At 37.4% G+C, this 21878-nt stretch overlaps 1 protein-coding gene across 1 annotated transcript in view; it reads right to left on the reverse strand.

The window, feature by feature from the left end:
- The window catches only part of NYAP2 (neuronal tyrosine-phosphorylated phosphoinositide-3-kinase adaptor 2), a 163671-nt gene extending 143181 nt beyond the window's left edge, over positions 1 to 20490 (reverse strand). Inside the window, exons 1-2 of the mRNA XM_045559318.1 lie at positions 20229 to 20490; positions 2978 to 3279 (exon numbers count right to left, since the gene is read on the reverse strand). Of these exons, the coding sequence (XP_045415274.1) occupies positions 2978 to 3279; positions 20229 to 20245 (319 nt within the window). The 5' untranslated portion in view covers positions 20246 to 20490. The remainder of the gene's footprint in view (positions 1 to 2977; positions 3280 to 20228) is intronic.
- Positions 20491 to 21878: the final 1388 nt, after the last annotated feature.

Consider the following 21878-nt stretch of genomic DNA (forward strand, 5'->3'; position numbering starts at 1 on the left):
TAGAAGAAATTTGAGCATATCCAGTTTTGCAATTGCCTTTTTATTAAGTGTTCTACAGAGAAAGTAAAATTCTCATGGAGAATCACTTTTCCGATAGAAGTCTGCCATTTCTGTACCATATCCTAATAACTTATGCAGTCCACTCAACACCCTCAAAGATCCACTACAGCTGAGGGTGTTTCAGTCTGTCCTGAGAGCTCCTTTTGGAGAAGAAATGTTGGGTTTGCACTTTGTATTTAATAGGCCTCAGCGCCCATCAAGTATTTTCCCAAGTCTAACAAGGCTTTCCTGCTGTAATTTAGTCACTTTCTCTTCTTCTGTCTTCAGAAGAAATAAAGATTAGAGAGCTGCTGTCTTCTGTTTGATAACTAGCCATTGGGAACCCTAGATCCTTAGATGGTGAAAAGATCTGAGAATTATGAGCCTCTCCACCTCAGAAACTAGTCACCTGAAGCATCCCAAATGAGTGGGGATCTCTTCTATTTTTAAGATAATTGAATTGTCTTTCACATTTTTCTTCTGTGGGACAGTAATCATGATTTTTCCCATGCTTTCACTCTAAGTGCCCCAGCTCCCCATCCTGTAAGGGGGCTGTTGTGAGGTGTGTATTTTACACTCTTTGCAGAAATGTTCCTGGCAGTGTGACGCTGCTGGGTAACACATCCCTTACTGGCTGCTTTCCTTGCCTGGCTCCTCTCTCCTCTCCCTTCAGGTGGTTCTTTTAGTCCCCCTTATTCTTGAATCATTCCAGGTTGTATTCAGGCCCAAATCAGTGATCTTTTTTCGTAAACAGTCTAATATAATTGATTATGTAGTTTTCTGGACTTCTGCACACATGATCCCAGAAAATAAAAAGAAATGAAAAGTACCAAGTATCAGCATCAGAGGAAACTTGAGAATATTTAAAATTTACAAAAGGTAGGTCTCTGGGGCCCTTTAGTGTATTATAAAGTAAATTAAACACCTACATTATTTCTAAAAGCATCAATGTTTTACATATTGAAGGACATACTGATAACCCTGAACCATGAGACAAAGAATCAAATATTTATTATACTCTAGGAAGGCAGAGGAACAATAAAGAGAGTTATACAAATATACATACAATCACCCCCCCACACACACACACACAAATGTCCTTTGTGGTACTATTCATTGTAGCTAAACAAATTAGAACCAACCCAAGCATTCATCAAGATAATGATTAAATAAATTACTACGTTGTATATTTCTCTCTGTAAAAATGATGTTTTTTGACAAATTGAATGCCATGAAAAATAGTCACAATACAACAAGTGAAAATATGAAACACAAGACTCTATGAACTCTGATTTCAATTTTGCAAATATGTATGTTATTAATATGTGCTCTCACATACATATATATATACACATGATATATTTTTGCATGTATATATGTATTTAGTGGAAAAACTGAAACTAAGAGGAGATATTCTTTATTGAATTGAGGGATTGGCTCCATCTCAAGGCATTTTTTTGTATTATTTAATATGCAGTGAAGCTAATGTTTTTTGGCTAAGGCACCTGACACCACTAAGGGAGAAAGGAGAGCTGAGGGTGAAGGCAGAGAGACGGTACACACCTCATGAGCACCTCATCTCGTGGACTTCACTTGAGCTTCTGTGGGAAGATTAGGCCAGAATACCAGGGAGCTTTCTTGAGGGACTGGGGAGGCCACGTGACAAAGAACTTTGCCTAGTTGAGGAAAGAACCATGTTGCTTCCACTCTGCTGCAAAGCATTTTTAAACTTGGTACCATAGGGGCTCAGGGAAGCTTGCCATGGAAGAGAGATGGCAGAGAAAGAGAAAGACTGTGGGATCTAGTGAACTCTGCCCTCAGACTGGTTGCTGGCAGCATTGGGAACCTTGGGGTGTTTTCCCAACAGATATATAAAAGTCTGAATAGGTTTGTGCAACAAATTGAATGTTTGTATCCCCTAAAATTAAAATGTTGGAACTTTAAACCTAAAGTGGTGATATCTGGAGGTGGTCTTTAGCAGGTAATAAGGGCATGGGTGGCACCTTCATGAATGGGATTAGTGTCCTTATAAGAAGTTGGCAGTCTGCAATGCAGAAAAGGACCCCAACCAGAGCCTGACCATGCTGGTGTCCTGATCTTGGACTTCCAGACTCCAAAACTGTAAGACATAAGTTTCTATTGTTAATAAACCACCAAGTCTAGTACTTTGTTACAGCTGCCCTAACTGACTAAGACAGCTTATATCAAAGCCCATTAAAGATTCCTCTCACACCAAAGAGTTCTTAGGAAAAACTCAGGAAAGCTGAGACCTTTTTCAAGTAAGGGCTAAAGAGCTGGTAAGATCTGATGTTGATGTGACCTAATTTATATTCATAGACCAGCAAGGGGGCTGGGATATTTTTGATTTGTGTATTTCATAGCTGAGAAAAAAAACAGGTAAAGGTAAAAATAGGAGCTATAAAGTGAAGACTTAGATATACAGTATGCACACACATACACATACATACATAAATTCATACTCACTGGAAGAGAATACACCAAAATATTAAAAATGATTATTTCTAAAAGATAAGATTGCAAGCTTTTTCCTCTTTATATTTTCCTGCATTAAAATCCTCCCTTAACAACAAATAATAATACTTTAAATTGAACAAATAGTATTAATAAAAGCACGAAAATATAAATTTTAGATCTATTTCTAGGCAAAATAATTTTCAAATGATTTGAAGCCTTAAGAGAGTAAGAAAACTCATGTACTGTCTTCCCTTTCTGATGATACAAATGAAATACATTCTTTTGGATGTCATTTGACAACACGTCAACAAATAACCTTCCCCTTGATTCTTCTTTTCTAGGACTTAGGGTGACGGAGGCAATATTATGTGACCCAGTGAGGAAGGCAGACGCTCATTGGAATGCTGACCTGAACTCGGGGTCTGAAAGGGATTTCTGGGGAAGTAGGCATGGTGAGTTTTACCTTCCGTCCTCTCCGGGGGTTTCCCACTCTTACTGGCTGCTGTGCTGTCCACCGTCTCCGAGGAGGTGCTCAGCTTGGTGCTGGGGTCCCGCTTGGGTTTGGGTGGTGGTTGCCTCCTGGAGCCACAGCTGCTGTCGTCATCTGTTCCCCCAACTGAGTGCAGGGACTGTGATCTCACGGAAAAGCCACTGGAGCAAGGATGGGGTAGTCTGTCCTGAGGAGCAGGCATTGTCATGAATCCCATGCGGAAGTGTTTGCCCACGTAGCTTCCTTCGTGGCCTCGCCCTACTTCTCCACCTATGCTGTAAAAGAAAGCAGACCAAAAGCCATGTAGATAAAATGAGCCAGGAGATGCAAGATTATAGACGCCAGCATGTTTATAATCGGTGAAATTTCAAGTTTTCACTTTAAACGTACCCTGTAAAAGGATTGCTTTTTAAAACAATTTCAAGTAGAATGAAAACATTCTATACTTTTATGTTAAATTATGAAAGGAAAGCAAATGCCATTTGATTATAATCAGAAATGTCAAAAATTTAACATTTATTTCTGAATATCTTGATATCCAGATAAGCACACTTTATCGTCAATCACTTTACTTTCAGGTAAATCTTATCAGTGGCTTAAAAAGTAAACAAAGTTTTTGTGACAATGACTCATAGGGTTCTTTTGACATGTGCCTGAGTCCAAGTGGTCAGCATTTGATATTCTTCTTCTCTATTTCATCAAAACCATCCCTACTTTTATCTGCTTAATATCTTGGGGAAAATGAAGCAAACAAATGACAACAATAAAAATTCTGTTACCAAACACCAGAAAGAAAGAGAGAGTGACAGAGAGAAAGAAGAGAGGACAGTAGAGCTGAGGGAAGGGAAGGAAGGGAGGAGGGAGGAAAGGAGGAAGGGAAAATACTTGCTTAAATTGATGAAGGAATTATCAACTTCTCTCAGTTCTCCAGAGACCTTCAGTTACATTAGCAACAGTTCTACTAATAAGCTGGCCACACAGAATACAATATTAACAACAACATCTAGTAAAGAGGTGGTAATTTAAGTATTATCTAATCCTGAGATAGTTCTCAATATTTCATAAGTATTCAGGGTATGTGGAGTTTCCAAATTTAAGATTCTTAAGTTTTACGTAGGAAAGTTTGAGCAAAAATTTAAAGATAAAAGAAATCTCTCTCAGTTTGAAGTTCAACTAATCATATAGGAAATGACTCTTGGGCCTCTCTCTATGCTAATAAATAGTAGCGACTTTTTTATGAAGGACAAAAAATGTGAATGTGAATTTTTAAAAGGGAGATTTGTCTCAGGTTTTGTCCATCTATGAAGTTCATTCACCAATAGAGTAAACAAAAAGAAACGTCATTACGAAATATTTGACTGATTTTTCTTAGATATATGTGAATGATAAAAAAAAAAGCTGAATTTTAGAAGCTTGTTGAGGCTACCTTTCCAGACACATAAATTTATTTAGAACTTTTTTTAACCTTAAATTTAGCTGGCTCTGCCTTCATAGCATGATAGAATTCAAGATGAGGTTTTCCAATTCTCTTTATTATATCTTTCATATCATCATGATGTTTGTTGTAATTTTAACATTTCAGTAGGAACAATAATGAGAAGTGAGATTTGTTTTCCCTCTTCACCTAAAGACTTATGACAATTACATATCCATTGAGCATAAAGCCAAAAAGAATTTGACAAGAATATTAGGCTGTGATTCTAGCATTTAATTCCAATGATAACTTGCCATTCAACCAAAAAATATTTTATATGTATTTTATTTTTTTATGAATATTTTTAGTAGATATTTACACACTAAGTACTGTGCACCATCTTTGCAATAAAAGAGGCTGGCATTTCAGTGCATTAACCAGAAAAGCGATATTCAGGGGCATGAATGGACTCAAGGTGACAGTTCAGTGGAAGTTTGCATATCATTGCAGTAAGCATCCTAAGTCTGTGCAGTATTTTCATGCATTTTATTTTCTGTGGTGTTTTTTTAAAGAACATCAATCAAGACAAAAACCAGAAGCTTACTCAAACAGAGTGGTTTGTGAAAAATCATTAAGAATTTAAGGAAGAATAGAGGTGGTGCAGGTGAGGGGCAGTCTTGATGGTATGGGAAGGTTTGTCTTCAATTTGTGATGGTGGTGGTCTCAGTCTTTCTCATAGAAGATGAGATATTTGATGTCATCTAACTTAGCCTTGAATTATTTTTCATCCCCATGTCTTTTGCTGATTTCTGTTGTATCATTCCACAAAAGGTGCCTTAAGCATCTATTTAGACAGTCATCTCATTCCCAGTAACACAGCCACCTGAGGAGATTTATACATGTGTTAATGCACACAGGCATTTATGGAGAGTTACTAGAAATAATTATGTCAGCAATTTCTCTGTTACTTTTGACCTAAATAGGGCCTGTACCTTTTCCCAGACAGATAATTATCTCTGCTGCCTGGTTTCAGACTTATCTTTTTATCAGCACAAAATAATTTCATCTAACTCTGGTTTTTGTTCATAAATGTACTTTTACACACACATACACACACAAATACTTCTTCCAAGAGAAATTCAATGTGTGCTTCAAACAAGAGCAGGTACAGGTGCAAGTTTAGTTTGACCAGGCTGTGAATGCAGGCTGAGGAAATGGGGCTAAGAATGCGTTGGGTACAGGGGCCATTGCTCAAGTCAAGGCTAAGGATAAGCAGTAAAGATGATGGCAGATCTAGGTTCAATAGATCAGGAAAGATGATTAGTCCAGAGCAAACTGAAGATTGTGGAATGTAGTATGCAACCAGTTTCTGAATTTGCTATAGGAACCTGGGGAGTTTTTAAGATATGCACATTCCTGGACCTCATACTAAGGGCAACAACTGAAATCACTCCTGTTGAATCAGAATCTCTGTGGATACAGCCAGCGAGTTTGTGTTTTTAAAACTCTATCTGGATGTTTCTGATATAGCCAATCCAGAACCCCCACAAAACATTAAGAATAATCGAGCCATTAATGAGCAAACATCTGTTAGTTAGAAGCAGTCAGGAAGATGCAAATACCAGCCAAAATATCATAGATAAGGAAATGTACAATATATTAGTCAGATCTTGTTAGGTTATCCTGCAGTAACCAACAATGCCTAATCCCTAGTGTTTTATAATGACATAGATTTATTTCTTGCTTGTATTAATTGTATTGGCTGTGCATCTGCTATGGCTCTGGTACCCATATCTTCTTCATCCCAGGACCTAGCCTGTATCGGGACACGTTTTCCCAATAGAGACAGAAGAGCACCGACTGAATCACACAATGTCTCTTATGGCTTCTGCTCAGATGTGGTATAAAATCTTTTGCTCACATTCCACTAAAACCAGTCATATGACCAACTTTGATGTCAATGGGGTGGCAACATATTTGACTTCAACAGGAAAGTACTGCAAGTTATTTGAGAATATGTAGGGGTGCATATTCCTCTTGTAAGTAGGAGACCAAATACCTGGTGTGGCAGCTGTGGCAGTATGTGACTGGCATCTCTTTTCAAGAGAGAACTTGCCATAAGTAATGAAGTTAGCTGACGAGATAATCAATGTTCCATTGGGTCCTATCCCTATAATTCCAGGCTCTACAGAGTTTAAGGTCCTGGTCCCCAAAGGGACTCTTTCTAGAAGACACAGCAAGGGTCCTATTGAATAACAGCCTATAGCTGCCCCTTGGGCAATTTGAACTTCCTTTGTGTAGTGAATAGCAGACAAGGAGAGGGGTCACCATTGTGGAAGAGATCATTGATCCAGATTGGCAGGAGGCCATGGGGCTGCCTTTACAAGACAGCTCAGAGAGAAATGTGTGTGGAACCAAAGTGATCCACTTGGGTACTGCTTGATACTCTGTTGGCCAGTTGTGACTATGAAAGGTCACATGCAGCAACCTTGGCCCAATAAGAGTACAATTACCAGGGGTTCCAACTTCTCCTGAAAGAGAGATTAGTTTCACCACCAAGTAAGCCACTGAGACAAGCATAGGCATTACTGGGGAGCAAGGTGAACTTGAAATGAATGGTGGAGGGGGCAGAAAATGAGGATCCCTTGCAGCTCCTATGCAAACCATAGTGATAAAGGCTACAGTTTATTGCACTAATTGCACCCTTCTAAATTTCCCCTTGGGAAGAGCCAGATGGAAACCATGAAAGAGCTGTCCCTAAATCTGCAGAAGGACATCAGGTGAGTCTAAGGAGTAAATTGTGGCAGCCATGGAGGTGAGTGGCTCAGATCTCCTTCAAGAGTGAAACTTCTCTGAGGAGAGCAGTTAGCTGACAGCCACCAGCTACAGAGTCTTCAAAATCCAGTGTAGCATTTTGGTCAAGGCTTCACTGTCCCTGGGCAACTTCTAGCCAATAGATGAGCACCAGAATATATTGTAGACCTGGCTACTCCTGCCCCATGTGGGGGGATCTTTACATCTGGCTTCCCCTCCTGGGCTGGTCCAGACTTTCCCATCGCTATACCACAGTCTGAGGCTCTTCCTATCTGATTGCTTTTCCTTCCCCCCTTCCTTTCACAGGTGCCAGACCTGCATTGTGACCCTAGGCTTGTCCTGCCTGTCCCTGTTTCTTCCTTCTTTACCTCTCACAGGGATTCTCAATAACTCCCTCACACTTCTAACTCCTTCTTGGTGTCTGCTTCCTGGAGGACCTGAACTGACACAGTTGGAAACAATCATACACCCTATGACATTCAGAAACCAAAGAAGCAGGGAAGAGAAAGCCTCAAAACAAATGTGAGACCCCAGAAATAAAAAATGCCTATGAAAATAGGTCATTCTTCTGCTTTAGACTGAGCATTTAAATAGTGCTTGGGGAGTTAGAAACTAACTCCACCATAGGAATACTTGGCTTGAAGTGAAAGTTATGTGGGCTAAAGAAAGCAGAGTCTTTTTGCAATAAGACTCCAACACTCAAGATAGATTAAGCCTGACACATCTCATGTTATAAAAATAAAAACAAGTTTCATAATCCTGAATTTAAACAAGTATGCTTTTTCTTACACAATAAAGGCAGTGTTGTGGGACCTAGTTGTTTATTGGTTAGTTTTTATATCATAAAACATGAAGAATAAAGTATTATTTAAATCAAGAAGAGGTTATTTTTCCAGAAGCAATTGATAAAATATTTGTAAACTCCTCCAAACAAGTTATTTTCTAACTGATAGGCCTGGACATTTGTGCACTGGAATCAAGTTACATGTAGGCCCTATCCTCACATCCATCATTTAGCATCTGTATAACATTAGCTACTGAATCCCTAGGGCCATTTACTTATTAAATAGTAGCATTGGCCCCATCAAATTGTTATCAATTTACCTGAGATACTGCATATGAAGCACTTAGCACACAGTCTAATATATATTATGCCGTCAATAATTTTAGCTTTAAAATCTCTACTTTAAGTCCTGCCTTACTGAATTTTGTCTAGAGGATCATCATTTGCATTGTAAGGCCATGTCTGTAAAGCATGGCATATGGCACCACACAACCTCAAAAATCTTCACAAAAAGAAAGCCAAAACAAAATCCTACATTTAACTCAAAGTATCAAGAAAATTTAGGCAAATGCAGCCCTCATGTTCTTAACTTTCTTAAATGCTTGCTTCAGTTTTTGAAAGCACCTATTGATTAGGGCTGATATATCATAGAAAAATACAAAACAAGAACTTCAAAACAGCTCTGACAGTGCTAATCAACAGAGATTGTTACTTGTCTCGCTGTCTTCTTGAAAATCCCTCAGCATTAATGTTGTGTGTGTTTCCTTCTGAGAACTGCTGCCTTTCAAAGATGAAAACATAACCCCTGAGAAAGGCGAGCTACAGAGGTGAGATGTCATTTTAAAAGTGACAGGGGTGTTGCTTCTGTGTGCAATTTGGAAGCAAACATGCCAATATTTTGTACTAGAGTCTTTTGGGAGGACCACTGGAAAAAATAGAATCCCACTCCATATATACATATGCATATTTATATAGACCCTCTTTCAAGCACATCTAGAAAGCTGGAATGCAAACTGAAGGGTTACCTAAGAGTTTGCTTTCTTTCTTTTTTTTTTTATTTCAGCTCATCGTGGGGGTACAAAAGCTCAGGTTATATACTTTGCCCATGTCCCGCCCATCCCCCTGAGTCAGAGCCTCAAGAATGTCCATTCCCCAGACAGTGCGCCTGGCACTCACCATTTGCTTTCTAGAGTGATTCTGTGGAGCTGAGCTCAAAAATCCATCTCTGACACTGATTCATAATCTGTATATTTCTACCTTTGCTAACTTTGAACCGTCTGGGATTTTTTTCTGTTGATTTTTCAAAACGATGTATTTACCTGGTATTAGGGAAAGGGCACATTCGACTGTAAAGGAAATGGGGAACATCTGAAAGGGAAATGGAGGCGGCTCCAGCTGTAAAGGAGAGGATGAAATTTACCTGTGGGCAAGTTGACCCTTGGCATCTGTCATAATAACTATTAGAATATTTCATGTAGGCATTTCACTATGAATGAGTAGAAGGGAATCAATATTTAGACTTTTTTTATTAAAACCATGACTTAAAAAGTTAATATTTGACGCTGCCTCTCTCTTGCCTTTTCTATGGATGCTCACAACCTAATACCCACCATGTGCTGCCCACTGGGAGCCGGTCCAGCCCACCCTACCCAAGGGATCCCTGCACCCGAATTTTGGCCTTTTCCCAGTATCATTTCCAGCTAGACTGATCTATGTATGCTCATGGAAATTAGACAAAGAAAGAACCAAGAAACTAGTGTGTTACACCTTTTCCTATTTTAACAGGTAATATGCCTCAACTCAAACTCAGACTTTTAAGAGAAAGGCATAGTTAGGTATATTTGCCTCGATTTTCAACAGATGGAACCTGTTATATGATTGATCATATTTACACGCTCACCATAGCCCTTTTGGGCCTTGATGACTGAAAGTGACGGGTCACATTCACTCACTTCCAGCTTTACGATAGCAGGTATTCATCACTATAATCACTAGCACATATTTGTCTTATGATGAAAAAAATGAAGAAAGGAAGTAAGTTCACTCTGGAGATAGCCAAATGGAGGGCTTAGTCAGAGAATTTTGTGGACACATGTCATTTTCGCTTCCCAGGGATTCATTCTCCCTTCTCCTAGCAATGGGAATTTCTGAGAGGACACCACTGTTTTCCTCTGAGTCCAGCATGTCACTCAACCCCTGTCCACCATGACTATTTTCGGGACTGGCAAATGCCTTAGTTGGTTCAATCAGAGTGAACCCAGGACACTGTGTGCAGTTGCACTGGCTAGAAGCCCAGACCTATGAAGGAAGATTAGTGGGACCAGGTCTTGTGGCAATGTAGAAGACCTGATCTAGTTATGCCTACAGCTAGATCAGTCCCAGGACTATTCAGGTATGTCAAATACATTGCTATTTACCAATGTAAATACCATTTTGTGGAAGGCAATTATAGTTGGGTTTTCTGATAGTTGTATCAGGAAAATTCCTAAATGAACTAGTATAATGCTGTGCAGACAGCAGTTACTAAATAAAAGCTATTGGCTAATTTATGTCAGAAAATGCAACTGGTGTCAGGGATAAAGCAGAGATGACACAAAGCAGGAAATGAATGCATCCTACTTATTTATTGTTTAGGAAAAATCCTTCCCATTTAACACTATGAACAAAATAATTAACTGCCCTATATGTTCATGCCATATATTAATATATTTTTTTAATCATGCAATATACTTTGATGTGCAAATTTGGCTCTAGTAAAATTCAACTGTGTTCATATTTTCTCCCAAATTGTTCACTCACCATTACCTTTAATATCTTCCCTGAGTCCCACTTGCTCATTCAAAGCCATAATCTGTGATTTCTTGCCTAAGGCTCAAGCATTCATTTTCACTGCTTCATATCCTCAATGATATCTATTTTCTACTTTTATGCTCCTAATATCTTAACTCTTCTGGATTTTTTTGCAGACATCAATTTCCTGTGTCTGGCTATTTATTGATGCTTCTTAGATATTAAGGTCAAGTGTTAAAAATGGGATTTTTATACACCTTTTTATTAAGAGCTATGGCAAACTATTATAGCCAATAAATAAATAATAAATAAATAAATAAAACAAGAAGGAAAAACCTGTCCCAAGAAGAGAGGATTCAGTTTCTGTTAGCTCCACATGTTATATCTAAAACTGATATATTTTAAATATCAAATATGTTATTTCTTCTTGCTAGGAGGTTTCACCTCTGCCCCAAATATGTAACCAACTTGTTTACTGGCTATCTAATTATAGGTCAGGGATATTCACTTTGTGAACCTTGATTATCTTTATCTTTATAATGAGAGAAATACTTTTCAGGATTGTTATAATAAAGTAAAAGGTGATAAAATATTTTAAAATCACCTAGCAAGGTGGCTGATATAAGTAGAGGTGCTATAGACTGAGTGTTTATGTACCCTCCAAAATTCACATGCTGAAACCTAATCCCCAATGTAACCATATTTGAAGACGGGGCCTTTGGGAGGGGATTAGATCATGAGGGCCAAGCCCCCATGAATAGGATTAGGGTCCTTATAAAAGAAACCCCAGAGGGCTCCTTCATCTCTTCTACTGTGTGAGGACACAGAAAGAAGATGGTTACCTACCTATGAACTAGGAAGCAGCACCTCACCAGACACTGAGTCTGTCAGCACCTTAATCTTGGACTTCCCAGCTTTCAGAACTATGTGACATAAATGTCTGTTGTTTATAAGACACCCAGTCTGTAGTATTTTGTTTTAGTAGCCTGAATGGACTAAGACAAGAGGCTAGAAAAATATTAATTTACCTTCTCTTCCTTCATGGCTTACCGTGTAACTCTGTATGTTTTTATCTTTCTATCCCCAGCTATGAAATAGGTATTTTAACAATAAATTTCTACCCCTAAGCACCATGAAGAAACATATACTCTTAACAATATAAATGCATTTTGCTTATTTTTGTAAGAGGGCTTTGACAGTATTGTCATGCAATATACATCCAAATTAAAATAGGAGGAAAAAAAGGAAAAGTGAAGGAAAAGGAATGAAAATAATTTTTCCTTTCTGCTGTAATTACCAGTTGAATATAATATAGATTGGGCAAATCTATTGAATGGATTTATGGTTGTTAATATTTCTATCAAACTTCATGATAATTCAACATTTTTATGATAAAGCTTGGGGTAATCATGTTTAGGGAGTTATGCTTGAAAAACAAACACGTCATTATTTATCACAAATTGCTATCACCAAGAGTTTGAGGTTAATATTGCTGCCCATTAATTTGATGCTTAGTCATAATAATAAAATAATAAGGAGGTTAGAGTAGGGAGTAGAGAGGTTTTTTTAACATGTATCAGAGTTCCTTTTATTCATTTCTGAGTTTCTAAAGAGACAGGACAGAAATATAATGCTTATTAAAGAAAGCTAGGACAAATTCTATGGAACATCTTTAAGAGACTTATTTTTACTTAAAACATGACAAGTGCTTTTAAGATTAACATATGTTATTATCTATGGTACTTCGGAATCTAAAATTAAAACATTCCTCATTTCTATACATAAATAAGATTTCCCTACTCCTTAAAGTGTCATGGCTTAAAGAAGAGAGGGTATATGGAAAATAACTCAAATCATAATATTCAGATTCAGCTTAGAATACAGTTTACAGAAGTTCACATCGTGGGAGATCTTTTCCAAAAATTCAACCAAAGAAGGGGAAGTTCTGGAAAATATATCTTATTTGTGTCTTCAAAACTGACATAAGCTTTGAATATGGTTTGAGAACATGCCAAGTTTTTAGAAATGAGTTTAGCTAACCATATGTGGCCCGTTTTTTTCAATCTAGAAGTAGAAGCTAGAAATAGAGAATGTTAACATATAATGGCCTTGAACTTCCTGAGCAGAAGGGGCTAACTTAGTGCTAGTTTAAAGTATAATAATTGGTTTAGCTTTATGAAGGTATAATTTTTTAATAGGAAGTGCCTACTCTTTGTCAGGCAGCGTGCAAAGCAGAGTGGTTAGAGTCCTCAGGGAAGCATAGGCTATTGGACCAGTATGATTTCAGCATCGCGTGGTCAGATGTTCTCTCAGAGGAAGTACCAGGGAGGTGCAATGGAAGAACCAGTGCTGGGGCCCTAACCACTGCCGAGGGTCTGGGAAGTCCCATGGGAGGAAGTGGCTTTTCAGCTGATGCAGAATGTGAGTAAGGCTTCATCAGATGAGGGAAAGAAGGGGGGAGTTTGTGTGCAGATAATCAGGATCTAGAGAAATTGAGAAATTACAGAGATATTTGGGCAGAACTTGATAAGACCTTGCTTGCCTTGTATTTCCAATGGCTAGAACAGCACTTGGCTCAAAGGGGCACACAATAAGTATTAATTAAATAAATGTATACATGTATGTTTGGGAATGGTACAAGAATAACTCACAGGTTTCTTAAGCAACAGGATGAATGATGCTGTTATTTAATGATATTCTTCTTTATTTCCCCCTTTCCTTCAGTTTTGCCATTTTCTTAGTTTATGTCAAAGGAGAAAGGGAAAATCTGTGAATACTCGTACACTATTAATTTTTGTCCTTGTTATATGAGCCAGTAATATGAAAGCAGAGATCAGCTTCATCCCCCCTTCCCCCCATCTCTCCTGCCCTGCTTTGGTTTAGATGTATATCACTTCTTGGCTAAATTATGCAATTGCATCTTAGCCAATCTTTCTCCACAGTGCCTCAAGATTTATCCTTCTAAATGCAGATTTGCTCATGTCACTCTCTATATTAAAACCTTTTGATAGCTCTTCCATTTCTTTGGACTTAAAATCCAAACTTTTATGTGACATTCATGGTCTTTTAAGATCTGGATCCTATGCCAGGTCTCATCAGGAACATTTTCCCTTCTTGACCTTAAGAATCCTCTATTATAACATGTTCCTGCCTTAACATTGCCAAGGACTCTATGTTCCTCTGTGTCATAGCGTCGCCTTTATCACACCTTCCGTTGTCTTCTCCTCCACTGGTCTGCGAGCCCCTTGAGGGTACAGACCATGAATTGTTTGCAGCAAGTGGAAAGTGTATATGGGTAATGGAAGAGAGGGAAAGACACAACCTGTTAAAAATTGACCGATAGTTTCAGAATCCTTCTCTTTTTTGAATTTTTTTGGGTTAGGAATTTTCAAACTATCATTGAAAAGAAAACTGCACTGACACTATGAGACTTAGGTGTGATTAGCTGATAATTATTTTCACTGTCAAAACAAAACAAAAAAATTCATATGTTCAAATGCTATTTTCAGACGTCCCAATGACCAATTTGACAAATTGAACATAAAATTCTAAATCTATTACAAACTAGTTCTGTGACCCCAGGCACACTGCTAATTCTGTTAGTTTTGTTTTCTTCACCTTAAAATAGCGGCTACAGATATCTACTTGTCATATTGTTTTGTAGATCATACATGCCTGAGACAACACAGTAAGAACCTCTAAACTAATCTTCATTTTACGAATCCCTGGATTAGATTTCATTCTCCTTACACTTTGTAAAACACCTTGATCAATAGTTGGGGCATTCTGAATACCAGGGCCAAGAGGCCACTGTCTGGCCTCCCCACACACTTACACTCTGAAGACTGAATTATGCGCTTATGAGAATCAGCTTTGTTTACTGCCAAACCTTAAGGCAGTTTGGAGATGGACCCTGGAGGGAGAACACATTTTCCCAGTGGTCATAACATATAAAGCAATGCCCTGGATTCAGGAAAGAGCCAAATAATTCAAAAAAGCAGCAGATGCCATGCTCTTAAGAATATTTTCTCTTCTGAAAAGTTTCCTGTCAGTAATAAGATACCTAGAGACTTTCCCAGCCAAGACCATCTATGACACAGCGTTAGATACGGACACTACCATTGAATGCTTCCTTTATTACTATCATTTTGTGTACAGAACTAGCAAAATATGTATATACCTCATTTTACAGAATCTGTATTCTCCATAGTATTTGGCAGAACAGGATTGGTATGACCCAAAGCTATTTCTGGCATGAAATTTCACAGCCAGGAAAAATGAGTTTTCTTGGAATCTGTAAAGCTCCCAAGTCTATTGCCATCCATTCATTGACCTTCTAGCAGAGAGATGGTATGGTTTGCCAAACAAAAACTGAGGACTGGAATAAAAAAGTTTTAATGTCAGTTCTGTTTTAAATGTAAGGCATTCAGCCTTTCCAAACATTTGTAGTATCCACTCCTTCAGATAATAGGGTTTGTTTTTAAGAATAAATTCTTAAAATTTAATGGAATGATGCTCTGAGTTTCTTTACAACAAAAGGAGATCTCAAAGATTTTATAGAAAGTACCTGGAGATTTAGAATATTTGAGCACAGTGAAAGGCTTCTCATAAAATATTCGGCTCAGGTCTCAGAAATACCCTGCAGTTTAAACAGAGCCATGGAGATGAAAGGGAAAAATGCACCTCAGAAAGATCAGGAAATCCTAGACATGCATTTATAGAATCATTGTGAAAAAGAAACTATCAAAGATGAAAAATACACCACTGTTCCATCTTCCATATCAAACCCAAAATAATCCAATGTCTTTCTAAATAATGAATGCAACTTAAGGTTATCCTTCTTAAGAATTAAGATAATACTGTAGTTACAAATGGTACACACACCATAATGACTGGAAGCTTTAAGACACCTTATAGTTGTAATAAATCTAAGCCCAGCCACTCAGCACAGCAACTCAAGGCTGATTACACCCTGATTGCTGCCTTCCAATGAGAGATCCCTGTGTCTTTCTCCTCTCTATCTCTGAATTTCTCTACATCATTAACTATATTTTTTCCCTCTGATTTTCTGATTCAATTTCTCTTGCCAGGATTTTTCTACATATACTATTAGTCCTCTTTATTCTCCATTGCTTTTTCTCTATTGCTTATTCTTTCAGAATCCAAAATGTTTCAGACTCTCATTTCTTTAAGAATATTTTCCCTCAAACACTTGTGAGCTCCTACTTCATCTTTGTCATTCTTTCTCTCTTCATTTCTTTATTTTTTCCTTTCTCCCTCCCTTTCTCATTCCCTTCTGCTCTTCTTTTCTTCCTTCTCTCTCATTCATTTATTAAATCATTCATTCATATTTAATTAACAGACATTTACTGAGCATCTCTTCTATGCTCAATACATTGCTAGCTGCTGGGGATGCACCTTTAACGAGATGTCAAAGTCTCAAAGGGCAGTCACACCTCCTTGTCACTTTGGTACCCTGGCTTCTACCACCAGTCTACTGAAATAGTTTTCTTAAAAGTCACCTTTTCCTATGCTAATTGCATAATCTATAATTTTTTTTCTCTATCTAGATTCTTCTCAAGATCTTTAGAGCTATTTTCTTTCTTCTACACTACAGTTTCTTTCCAGAATGTCCCATTTTCCTTGACTTCTTGAATACCTCTTCCATGAAACTTTGAACTATTCCCACTTTCTTTTTCGGTTTGAATTTCCTTTATATTATTTGTAACTTTTTGCCTTATATTAGTTATTACATACAAACTTGAGATTATAAAATTTTTGAAGATGAGGATGAAATTTTGCACATTCCGTTATCTCCCACGGCACCTAATATACTCTTAGAACATAAAAAGTAACATGTAAATATTTGGGGATTAAAATTAAATTCAGAACTACATTTAAAAGCATATATAGTTAATTATTTTATTTCTAGGTATGTATTAAATTAAAAGGTTACAACTGTTTAGAATTTAGCTTCAACATAATAAGTCTGGAAGACCAAAATTTTTTAAAATAGGAGTTTGGTTAGGAAGGAAGTGAAATATACAGCATAAATACATTATGTCATCCAGAAATTCCCAACCTCTAAAGAGAACTGTGCTCAGTATCCACAATTGAATAGTCAAGCCACTCTTTTTTCCAGGAAGTACCTGCAAAGTGGAAAAACTCTATAATCTGTGTGTCTATAGAAAAAGACACTGTAGATTATACACACACACACACACACACACACACACACACACACACACACACATCCATACTGCACACAGAAATTTTTTCCAACCTAGTTAGGAAATTCTGTTTCTAGCTGTGCTCCTAAATCATTGTGGGACCACTAGCAAATTCATTTCCAAATAGATTCATTCATCTATCAAGTGGAATAGTAATACCTTACCCAGTAATCCCTCGGGATACTTGTGGGATTAAAATGAAAATGTAAATCAAGGTCCAGTTTTATTCATGAAGCTTTTTCCTACTTAACAACAGAGCACTTCACAAATCTTTCTACCTTAGAAAACTGATAAAGCTGAGAACTGTCCTCTCTTGCATTTTTGAAGTCCATTTAAAAATAAGATCATGCCTATAGTTCTGAAAACCCAACTTCCATCCCTCATTCATAGAATCAGAGTGACAAATAAATGTGAATCACTAGAGATACTACTTAAGAACCAAATACTCATGCACGGATGCATTAGTTACTCTAAATGGAGTGGGCAACGTGCTGTCTTTATGCACAACAGGTCGCACATCTGCTTAATGCACCCAAATGTAATAATGTGATAGACTGAAGTATAAATGTCAAGATTGCCTATACGGAGGCCAGAAGCTTGGCTCCCTGTTTTTCTAGAATGGCTTTCCGGGAGCAATGCACTTTCCCTGATTGGTTTCCTTCAGACAAAATAACTGAATCTAATGCTCTCTGTCAATGCAAGCACTTTGGATTATCTGCTTCATGTTGTAGCCCTAAGGGGCTTCAGGGTCCAGTGTTAAAATTTGCCTTTGATCAAACCTCATCTTCTCCTACACATCTTTATTCATAACAAATTAAAAGCTATTATCACAAGATATTAGCAACAGTTTTAATGCCCACAATGCATCTAAAAATAAAAATAAAACAATTCTCCTGTTAAAATAGATCCAGTATCTTAGTTGGCCTCATTATAATATTTACCATCTATTATCTGTTGCACATGACAGCACAATGAACCAGCACTGTACAATGGAGAAAGATACACACCCCTCAGGGTTTGGAGTTTAATTGAGAGCACATTTAAATTTAAGATCTACCTTATTAAAATAAAACATTTCTATATACATCTAAGGGGACAAGGAAAATGTGACTTCATGGCTTTCTTATTGAAAAGGGAGTTTTTTACTTACTAAAGCATGGTTCAACTTACAAAGGACAATTAATTTAATGATACTTTGGCAAAGGTTTGTAGTGAGTTTTTGTTTTTGTTTTTGTTTTTTCCATTTATAACTGTCATTTGTGGGCATCTGTTTCAGTTTTCTCTTAAAGCATTTGCAAACCTTGAAAAATATAGGATTTGGATTGGGTAGGAATCATGAAAAGAGAGTTTTCATTGCAATCCATTTAGTTTAAAAAAAGGAGGATAAAAAATTAGTTGTAGGCTAATTTAGGAATACATAAGACACAGTGTTAAATATACACACATTCCCTGGCCACGCATTTTCTTCAAATCTTCTCCTCAAAGATATATTTTTTTCTTCTTGTCTCAGCCACCACATTCATGGTCATAACCTGTACCTTTTGGTTACCAATAATTTCACTCTCTCTGTATCCCCAGTTTTAAGCATCTGTATCATTGACTACCAACACTTGTCTTTTCAGCTTACTTCCTCTGTTTGTTCAACCTCAACTCTCCTTTGACCCTCTTATGGAACTTCCTGTCCATTGGTCCTGCAATCTTCTCTGTGTTCCACAATTCCTGTAAATCTTGTCTTTCTGTATGCAGCTTAAATTTCATGATCAATCATTATCATCACACCCTGGCGTACGCCTTCAACACCCTTGTCCTTGTATTAAAGTATTAATGTGATGAGCACAGATACATCAAATGAAGAGGTCAAGATCAGTTAATTCAGGGTCACAGCAGGTGAGACTGTCACCGTCACATGCACAGAATGACCTCAGCAACAGACCAGATTTGGTTTATAGCCCTACTCTTCTCCTTTATCTGCTATAGCATTACTAGGTCAGTCCACAGAAGATCCATTTAAAGGGAGCATTCCTTTGCTCAAAGATCCACCAACAGCATTTGATTTTAAAAATATTTCATAATGTGACAATATTGTACATGTTTTATCTGCTACTATACTCACAAATATTCATTCCTTGCTAATGACTCCCATAAAAAACACAGATACCTGATTGATTAATGCATACCTGATTAATTAATTAATTGAACCCATAATTACTGAAGACTTACTTGTCCTAAATAGTGTGCTTAGGTCCTAGTCATTCAACAGAAAATAAGACATTTATTTCCCCAAATATAAATACTAGAGATAGAGCCAGGTGATTAAGATTAATGCTACAAAGAAAATAGAATGATATGAAAGAGAAAAATAGGCAAGACTTCCTTTAGATGAGGGGAATGGACGAAGAATGAATTCTTCAGGTAGAAAATGTCCTTTCCATTTCTTTAAATCTTGCCATGTGAGATACAGAGTCAATTCATCCTCAAGTAGAGTTCAATCTGTTCTCACTGATAGCTGTTCTCTAAACTTCTCTACTTCCTAAACCCTCAGAAGAACAAATAGAATACATTTTTCTCCAAATTCATTTCATAATTTTAGTATTTTGTTCCCAAATAAAGTAAAAGTCCTTGGGGTTGAAAGGGAATCAGTGTGGCTTCTTATGCTTGTCTTTATCTCCTGTAGGTCTCAACATAGTTTTGAGCACTTAGAAAAGTAGTTTAGTAGAATAATTGACCAATTAATATTTCCTTGTAAATTATAAAAATAAGCACTTGTGTAAACTTTATGTACTGGAGTTACATAAACACTATTAATTCAATTCAACATGATAATCAAATAACATATTTTGGATTTATTTTTTTTGCCAAATTTAAACAGTTTGAGTAAAGTTAATGCATTGTTTTTGGTTAGTATTACTAGTTTAAACTTATAATAGGATAAGAAACACAAACATAAGCTGTAGTTTTCTCACATCTTATATTTAACATTCTTGTGAAATCTAAGCAAACAAGATCTTCCCACAAGGATGGAGATGAAAATGCAACAGCAGTATATACACAAACTGTGAGCAGTCATCAATTTACTTTACCTCTTCTTCCCTTTCAACTTCAATACCCAAAGTATCATTGACATATGAGTAAATCACATTTCTATAGACAATACCACCAAGTTCAGAAAAACACAAAAACACCAAATCATACCTTGAGATGACAAACATACGTGGAAGGCCTATATGCAAATCATCTCCTTAAAACTCTCTCATACTCTCTAGGGCCTAATTTTCTGGGAGGAAGAAAATTTCATATCTTGATATCTGGTATCTTCTTTTAAAAGCCAGGAAGCAGGCTCTGGAGCAGAAATGAATGGCTAATTGGGACAAGAAGGTGAACCCAGCAGAACTGTTGGTCACCTCGGAGTAAAGCATTAGTGACCAAATCTACACAATGAACTGGATTTGATGTGATTAAGTGCATCATGGCAACTGATTCATTCTTGCCTTATTAAGTCATCATCAAAGTCAAGCGAAGTAATACTTCCCTTTTCCCTGCAGAGATAGCGAGGCTATTCAAAGTAAATCAGGTGACAGAAATTTTGGTTCACATCCAGTTTTGTGGGGAGACAGTCATTGAGTAATTTGTCTAGCTCAATGAAAGACAGTGATCTATGTGTCACATTAGGGGAACTGCCAGTGTTCCCACAAACTTGGATTTACAAAATGTTTTTCTTCTTAAGACTGCTGAATGCTGCCATACATTTTATGCGACATGTTGCTACAGACACATTCCCATTTTACAAATTAAATAACTGAGTAATAAAGAAAATGAACTAGTGAGAAGAATGTAAAGTTAGAGGTGAGATCAAAGATGTAACTGGAAATCTGGGCTTAGCTCATGGGCATCTGTAATGACTTTACTTTGAGTGGCTTGGGAAGTCACTGGGGAGTGTTTCCAGTTGTGTGCTGAAGCTGGATCACACCGGTTTAGCAGAGCCACTTGTGCACGTCTTCCTAACTCCAATGTGACTTCACGTTGGTAGCTTAAAATCAACCACTGTGGAAATATCTACACCACAGAAATCAGCAGATGCCACTAATCAAATGGTTCCCTTTTTGTCAGTAAAGGTAATTAAACTTTTCACTGGTTTTGAACAAAATAGTGACATGGCCTGAACTAAGTTCCAAGTAAATAACAGGAGTGGAGAGTGAGGACAGAGGCAGAGAAATCAATTAGGAGGCTAAAGCACTAATCCAGGCGAGAGCCGCCAGTGCCTCAGACTAGGGAGGTAGCAATGGAGACACCCAGAGGAGATTCTTTGTAACTCTCCAGTCAGAAAAGCAATTCTAACCAGTTTTTCGGGGAAAGTATAGAAATCCACACATTGGTGTAGACTTTTCCATTTTTATTTATGTTGGTCAAACTGTGCACTTATATCAGATAAACATGACTATGAGCAAATTTCACTCAGCAGCTCCCAGTTCATGATCCTGCACCAGCTCATTCTTCTTGCTGAGATGGGGAACGGGGACATCACTATTTGCTAATGTGGGCTGTGGGAATGCATTTTTAAACATACATTTTAAATAATATAAAAGTTGCTATAGAAAATGTTACTTCAGCAGAGCCTACTTTACTCTGTACTAAACAAACTATGACAGAATACATCATGGAAACAATACCCAGGTTATCAGAGCCCTTTACACTTACGCAAAATACATTTATTCCTCATATGACATTTTTATCACAAGGCCCTTGTTAATATGCACTATAGCATGATCATACACATTTAATGAAGGGAGAAACACGCCATAATCTGTAAGGAGGCTGGTAGGGTCAATTTGGAATGTTTCATGA

This window comes from Lemur catta, chromosome 8, assembly GCF_020740605.2.
Source record: "Lemur catta isolate mLemCat1 chromosome 8, mLemCat1.pri, whole genome shotgun sequence".
Taxonomy (NCBI): Eukaryota; Metazoa; Chordata; class Mammalia; order Primates; family Lemuridae; genus Lemur; species Lemur catta.